This window comes from Aethalodelphis obliquidens, unplaced genomic scaffold (genome assembly GCF_003676395.1).
Source record: "Aethalodelphis obliquidens isolate GAN/ISIS:26980383/991018 unplaced genomic scaffold, ASM367639v1 scaffold43, whole genome shotgun sequence".
Lineage (NCBI taxonomy): Eukaryota > Metazoa > Chordata > Mammalia > Artiodactyla > Delphinidae > Aethalodelphis > Aethalodelphis obliquidens.
Window position 1 is genome coordinate 9,440,694 of NW_020837987.1, and position 7,910 is coordinate 9,448,603.

General features: G+C 54.4%; 1 protein-coding gene across 2 annotated transcripts in view; it reads left to right on the forward strand.

Moving 5' to 3' along the window:
- The first annotated feature begins 278 nt into the window (after positions 1-278).
- Positions 279-7,910, forward strand: part of CCDC97 (coiled-coil domain containing 97) — a 13,057-nt gene continuing 5,425 nt past the window's right edge. The window contains exons 1-2 of one of the 2 annotated variants that reach the window (XM_027079623.1): positions 279-2,127; positions 5,798-6,253. In XM_027079623.1, coding sequence (XP_026935424.1) covers positions 2,076-2,127; positions 5,798-6,253 — 508 coding nt within the window. In that variant the 5' untranslated portion in view covers positions 279-2,075. Of the gene's footprint in view, positions 2,128-2,357; positions 2,404-5,797; positions 6,254-7,910 lie in introns of those variants that run through there. The other variant, XM_027079624.1, reaches the window with a different exon arrangement.

The following is a 7,910-nucleotide window of genomic DNA, read 5'->3' on the forward strand; positions in this document are numbered from 1 at the left end:
GACAGCGCCAAGGTCAGCTGTGAGAGCTTGGGGTGGAGGGGGGTGGTGAGGTGAGGCCTTCGTGGAGAAGGGAACTTTTTTAAAGAGGAATGAGCTGCGACAAAAGACTTTCTGGGGCTTCCCTGGTGGCGCAGTGGTTGGGAGTCCGCCTGCCGATGCAGGGGACACGGGTTCGTGCCCGGTCTGGGAGGATCCCACATGCCGCGGAGCGGCTGGGCCCGTGAGCCATGGCCGCTGAGCCTGCGCGTCCGGAGCCCGTGCTCCGCAACAGGAGAGGCCACAACAGTGAGAGGCCCACGTACTGCAAAAAAAAAAAAAGACTTTCTGATTGCATCCCCACAGCCTATCCTCCTTCCCCAGCAACTTGAGTCATTTCTTCAATCCCCTTAGGCATGCTGTATTCCTGGCCCCTTGTGAGGGACAAGGCTGGGGCACAGGAGCAGCCAGTTCAGCTCCATCTCTTCCCTCACAGGAACTGTCTCAGAGCCTTGTGAAGGGAACACAGGCTACAAAACAGGGAGGAAGATGGTTGACTACTTTTGAGGTCAGATGCAAGGCATCTGAACATGAGGCGGAGCCAAGGTTGATGGCTAGTTGGGCTAAAGGGAATCCTAGAGTGGCCTCTCCCTAGGGAGGGCCTCAGGTCCTCTAGGCTGGGAAGTCCCCTTCCCTGCAGGTCCATGTGTTGGGCAACAGTGCCCTCTGCTGGCCTCTCCTGGCAATATGTCTTAAGTGTAGTCAGTCTCCATCTATCCCAAGTGACAAATGAGCCACTTTCTTCCAGATCCCTTATCCTGGGAATGCAAACGGGAAGTTATTCCTCTGCCTTTGGCCTTAATATCTGGGTTACTGCATCAGCCTCCTCACAGATCTCTCTGACCTCCAGTCCCTTACCCTGATACCCCCCTGCTCACTCCCCACAGGATAAAGGAGCTCAAGCTACTTAATATGGCTTACAGGCTCCACATGCCTGGCCCCTGGTGACCTCACTGGCATTACCTTTTACCACTCCCCTTTCAAACTTAAGATCACTAGTTTGTTCTAGGGGAATCACAAATCCCTTTCAGAATCTAAATGCCATGAACTTCTGCCTTGGAAATACATGTGTACGGTTGAGAGGTTGGTTGAATTTTGCATAAAGATTTGTGAGGTTTTCCAATCCTTGCAGCCCGATCATGACCTTCAAGTTAGAACTCCTTTCCTATTACCTGGCCATACAGAAGCAACCAGAACTACTGATGCCTGCCTTCCTCTCCAGGGGTTTGCCTTGCCCATCCTCCTACATGAGACCCTTCTCTACCTCCCTCTTATCCTGATTCCTGATCATTTTTCCGGTCTCATTTTGGGTGTCCTTTACTCTCAGAAAAGAACCTTCCCATGGCCCTCCAGGCTGGGGTGGGCAGCTCCCTTGGCTGGACCTCTGGGTCCATCAGCCCGGCCCACTCAGGGCACTGGTAACACTTGAATGTGAGTCCCTACCCGTCACGTAGGGCAAATCAGGACCAAGGTCTCTCCACACCTGAAGATTCTTCAGGTCCTGGGAGCACAAAGTGGGAAGTTGAGTCTGATCTCACCACCTATCTCATGCTAAGCAGGGACTGGGTGTGATGACAGAAGCAAGCGACAAGCCTTAGTAAATATTCTTGAGGTGGTGAAGAAATATGATAGCCTGGGGTCTAAACCAGAGCCCAAGCCCTCAGAGGCCCTGGAGGGTGGTCATTCAAAACATTCATCCCCAAATTAAGCATGCTGGGCTCTGGAGTCACAGCAGTCACAGGGTGAACAAGGCCTTCCCTCTTGATAGTCCAGTTTCGCAGCGGTTCAAATTGCGGGGGTGCGGCGTGCCGGAAGAATCTATCTGACCCTGGTGCCCTTTTCCTGCCTGGGGTGGGCGGGGCCGGGCGGAAGCACGCATGCGCATAGGAAAATCCAACTTCGTCCCGGAACTTTGGTTCCTGGTGCTGCGGGGCACCCGGCCCCGGGAGTGTGCTCGGCCGGAAGTGGCCGCTGAGGACCTGGGGTGGGTATGGTGTGCGGAGCCTGCCACAGCACGTAACAAGTCGTAGAGAATCGGGATGGAGGACGTAGCGACTGCGACTGCGACGGCGGCGACGGAACCCGGTGAAGGTGAGGTCCTGGCCACGCGGAGGCGGCGGGAGGGTGGAGTTGCGGTGTCACTGGGAAATGATTCCCCGTGAAGGCGAAGGAGGACTCTTCAAAAGGGGACACCTGGGCTTCCCTGGTGGCGCAGTGGTTGAGAGTCCGCCTTCCGATGCAGAGGACACGGGCTCGTGCCCCGGTCCGGGAAGATCCCACATGCCGTGGAGTGGCTGGGCCCGTGAGCCATGGCCGCTGAGCCTGCGCGTCCGGAGCCTGTGCTCCGCAACGGGAGAGGCCACAACAGTGAGAGGCCCGCGTACCGCAAAAAAAAACAAAAAAACAACCAAAAAAAGGGGGACACCTGCCCTCGGCCCTAACTGTTCCCTTCACCACTTTGTCAGATTAACCCCTTTCGTTGCAGGCTGACCTCCTTTACCCCATCCCCTCCCCCGAAATTAACCTCTTCCAAGTTCCAGCCGGCTCTTTCCGTGTCCTAGGCTAATCTAGTTCCTTACCAAGCTCTCAGGCTAGCATAAACGTCTCTGTCCTGGGCTCTCCCATTGTCCCAGCCAACCGTGCTTCTTAAGTTACCTCCTTCCCTTGCTTCCTCCTGTCTCATGCAAACTCTACTTAGACCATACTAACGGCTCCCCCCATTTCATTCTAATTCCCGTTCTCCGAAAGTCCACAGTCCCATCTGCTTCCTCAGGGTCGTTAATCCGTTTCCGTGCTCCCCCATCTCTCTCTTTTGCCAGTTTCTTTATCTCTTCTGGTGCCTCCCCATCAGTACCTAAAATGCTTTTGTTTTGCTCATCTTAAAATTCTATCCTGGGGGCTTCCCTGGTGGCGCAGTGGTTGAGAGTCCGCCTGCCGATGCAGGGGACACGGGTTCGTGCCCCGATCCGGGAAGATCCCACATGCGGCGGAGCGGCTGGGCCCGTGAGCCATGGCCGCTGAGCCTGCGCGTCCGGAGCCTGTGCTCCGCAACGGGAGAGGCCACAACAGAGAGAGGCCCGCGTACCTACCACAGAAAAAAAAAAAAAATTCTATCCTGGTGCTTCAGAGTAATCCCGTGTGGGGTGAGGTGCGGTTGAGAGGTTGGTTGAAACATCACTGGACAAGAATTGGTCATTTTTGAAGCTGGATGATGGATATATGGTGTGTGGGGGGGGGGTCATTGTACTTTCTACTTATGTGCATGTTTGAAAGTTTCCATAATAAGAAAAAAGCTTTAACCTAAAAAGGAAATCTATCCCTTGATTCCATGCTGCCTTCCAGATACCATTTATCTTCTCCAAAGAGTCATGCACACTTGCCTCCATTTCCTCACTACCCACCCACTGCAGTCTGGCTTTTACCTTCAGAAACTGCACCCATCGGGGTCCGCAGTGACCTCCCTGTGTAGTTAAACTGAGTCACCCTGTTCAGTTTTTTCCTTATTAGACTACTTGGAGAATTCAATGCCATTGACCCCTCCATCCTTCTTGAAAATATTCCCTTGGTTTCTGTGACGCCACTCCTTCTGATATCCTTCCTATCTCTCGGGCTCCTGCTCAGCCAGTGTTAGTTTCCTGGGGCTGTTGTAACAAACGACCACAAACTGGGTGGCTTAAAACAACAGAAATTTATTCTCGCACAGTTCTGGAAGCCAGAAGTCTGAGGTCAGTATCACTGGGTTGAAATCAAGGTGTCAGCAGGGCCATGGAGAGCTCCCTCAGAGGCTCTAAGGGAGAACCCATTCCTCACCTTTTCCAGCTTCTGGTGGCTCCTGGCATTCCTCGGTTTGTGGCCACATCACTCCAATCTCTGCTTCTGTCTGTCTTCACCTTGTGTTCTCCTCTGTGTGTGTCAAATCTCCCTCTTATAGGACACTTGTAATGGCGTTTAGGGCCCAACTGGATAATCCAAGATAATCCCCCTATCTCAAGATCCATAATTTAATCATATATGCCAAGACCCCCCCCCCTTTTTTTTTTTTTTGGCCATGTAAGGTAACATTCACGGGTTCCAGGAATTAAGGCGTGACTATCTTTTGGGGGCCATTTTTTAGCCTCTCACAGTCTCCTTCACAGACATGTCTTCTCCCCATCCAGTTAGGACTGTTTCTTGGCCCCTCTTCTCTTTCCATACTTTACACACTCCCCCCACCCTCCCCACGACTTCTTATTTCCTTCAGCTTTACTTCTGTTCTTTGCTCTGACGACTCCCATAACTCAGTCCCCAGCGCACTTCTCCCCTGAGAAGTCTCCCATGTACCAGCAGTCTTGTAAATGCCTCCCCTTGGATGTCTCCTGGGCCTGTCATACCGTCCATGTCCCAAACCGGCCTCAGCATCTTCCCCCAGCCTTGCTCCTCATCCATGTCTCTGTGTCAGGGACAGTTTGACCAGTCCACTGGCAAGAGCCCTGTACCTTAACTGGATACCTCCCTCACCTCCCAGCCCTTCATTCCAATGACTTGTCCTACTCGGCCTCCCAAGCGTCTTTTTAACCACGACCCCCTCCTGTCCCCTCCTCCACAGCCCCTTTACCTGGTCCAGCCCAGTCTTCTCTTGCCTCAGTCATTAAAACCCTCCCTGAGGGGCTTCCCTGGTGGCGCAGTGGTTGGGAGTCCGCCTGCCGATGCAGGGCACGCGGGTTCGTGCCCTGGTCCAGGAGGATCCCACATGCCGCGGAGCGGCTGGGCCCGTGAGCCATGGCCGCTGAGCCTGCGCGTCCGGAGCCTGTTCTCCGCAACGGGAGAGGCCACAACAGTGAGAGGCCCGCGTACCGAAAAAAAAAAAACCCTCCCTGAAACCCGTTGTGCCTATAATCACCACCCTCTTTCTCTTCCCCACCCTAGCCAAGCTGAAGGAGTTGTCTGTACCTCCTGTCCTCACTTATTTCCTGCTTGCTGTAGCCTTGCTCCAGTTGCCACCACTTTTGAGAAGCAGCTTGCACCAGGGTTTGCCCAGCGCTCAGCTTTTCTGTTCCCAGTGCCTGTGCTGTCTTTGACCTTGCCTGTCTTTCCCCATCAGACAGGGTGCTCCCTGGGGGCTGAACTGGATCCCTCCGGGGATCCTCAGCATTGCCCAGCTCAGGGCCCGGCATAGATGTAGAGTTGCTGAAGAGTGGTTGGATGGATATGCAAATGAGTAGGAGAGAATGAATGAGTGAGTGAGTGAACGCGTTAGTGAATGTATTGATGATTTCGTGAGCAAGGGAAAAGGCAAAATTGAGTGAATCAATGAATGAAGTGGTCAAGGACCAAGTAAATACACCAAGCACACTGTCTCAGGGCCTTTGCACTAGCTGTTCCCTCTGCCAGTTCCCACAGAAATCTCATGGCTCAGTCCCTCACCACCTCAGGTCTCTACTGAAATGTCGCCTTTTGGGCAAGGCCTTCTCTGACTGTCCATTCAAAATTGCAGCCTCACCCCCATTCCCTCCTCCTTCCCTTTTTATTTTCCTACACAGCTCTTGGAACCACCTAACACACTATATGTTTTCACTAACTATGTTTTCACATGCCTGCGTTCCCCACTAAACTGTCAATCGCTTGCTTACTGTGGTATCTCTAGGGCCTAGAAGGGTGCCCAGAATATAGGAGGTGCTCAATAAATGTGAAATGAGTGAGTGAGTGAGCACCCACTCCCTTTCACCCACTGCCCCATCCGCTTTCCCATCCCCGGACTGGCTGATCTTCCCTCTCCCCACAGGCTGCACGGAGCCCAGTCCTGGGCACTGGGGGGAGCTGAGCTGGACGCCGGTCCCATCCAGACCCCAGGACAAGGCAGAAGCAGCAGAAGGAGCGCCAAGGGCCCTAGACACTGACCTCTCAGAGGTCGAGGACGCGGCAGTGAGTGCTATGCTGCACGCCGTGGCGGCCAGCCGCCTGCCCGTGTGCAGCCAGCAGCAGGGCGAGCCCGACCTGACCGAGCAGGAGAAGGTGGCCATCTTGGGCCAGCTGTACCATGAGAAGCCACTGGTGTTCCTGGAGCGCTTCCGCACGGGCCTCCGGGAGGAGCACCTGGCCTGCTTTGGCCACTTGCGCGGTGACCACCGTGCGGACTTCTACTGTGCCGAAGTGGCCCGGCAAGGCAGCACCCGACCCCGCACCTTGCGCACCCGCCTGCGTAACCGCCGCTACGCTGCCCTGCGTGAGCTCATCCAAGGTGTGGGGGCGGACAGGTTGGGTGGGAGGGGAGACTGAAGCAGAGGAAGTAAGAAACAAGGATGCAGGAACAGAAACGCAGACAGAGATCCTGGGAGATAAGTTTTAAGACAGGGACCCGGGGAGAGACGGAGACAGAAATGTGAGGTGACAGGGTGAGACAGGGAGAGACAAACAGGGCCCCAAGGGAAGAGAATGGGACAGGCAGTGAGAAGGGTCAGAATTTAGTAGATAACAGAAGTGCCGTTTCAGACCAGCAGGCCGAGGACACACAGTATCCAGCACCGTGAGAACTGGTTACCCCTCAGGGAAACCAGATCCCTACCTCACACTGTACACAGAGGCATTGACAGAAACCTAGGGGAATATGTTCCTGACCCAGGAGAGGCAAAGGCCTCTTGAAAAAAAAACACATGTGAAAAGCATGAAGGAAAACATTGGTACATTTCTCTTTTTTATTTATTTACTTATTTATTATTTTTGTAAGATTGGTACCTTTTTGAGCATGATGTAGTTACAAGCAGCTTTGTGACCAAAGACACCAGAACTAAAGTTAAAAGATGAGAGCAGGGGCTTCCCTGGTGGCGCAGTGGTTGAGAGTCCGCCTGCCGATGCAGGGGACACGGGTTCGTGCCCCGGTCCGGGAAGATCCCACATGCCGCGGAGCAGCTGGGCCCGTGAGCCATGGCCGCTGAGCCTGCGCGTCCGGAGCCTGTGCTCCGCAACGGGAGAGGCCACAACAGTGAGAGGCCCGCGTACCGCAAAAAAAAAAAAAAAAAAAAAGATGAGAGCAAATGAAGGAGAGAGTGAGTTAAGATTCTAGTTAGGGAGAAGGCACAGGCTGTAGAGAAAGGGATCCGGAGAGAGTGGAGCACAGTGACCGATGAGGAGCAGGGATGAAGAGAGGAGGGAGGATGAGTGAATGAAAGAAGTGGGGTTAGGTGACAGGAACTGAGAAAGCCAGAGAGACAGAGATGGGTGGAGACAGAGGGGCAGAGGAGGGGAGGGAGAAACTGAGACCCAGAGAGAGAGAGTGACAGTGAAAGATAGGGAGAAGGAGGGAGAGAAACAGAATGTGGTGGGAAACATGGGGAACAGAGAGGCGGGTAAGAGAGAGAAGGCAAGATGGAGGGCAGGACAGGGATGGTCCCAGGATTCCTGGGCTCTGAGGGCGGGGCTAGGACCAGCGGCGGGAGGGACTGGGCAGGCTTAGCTGTTATCTGAGGGACAGAGCTGCCTATGCTGAGAGACATCAGGAGACGTATGAAGCCCCTGGGTTTGGGGAGTGGGGAAGCCAGGCCCTCAGAAGGGGTGGTTGCAGAGAGGAACGCTCTGGGGAGAGGTGAGATCGGGGGTCTGGAAGACCAACAGGGACACCCACACCTGGGCAGATGCCCTGCTAGACCTGACGCTGTGCACACACACGTCTGCTCCATGAAGGTGTACACTTATGTGCCCAGCAGTGCAGGCGTGTCCAGGTGTGTGCACCAACAGCCAGAACGGGGCTCAGCAGACAGGCACACACAGTCTACATACTGGCTTCCATGCACAGTATACCTGCCCGCAATGTCCTGCACACCAGCTCCCAGATGCAGGGGCCCACAGCAGTGTACACACACACACACACACACACACACACACACACACACACACACACA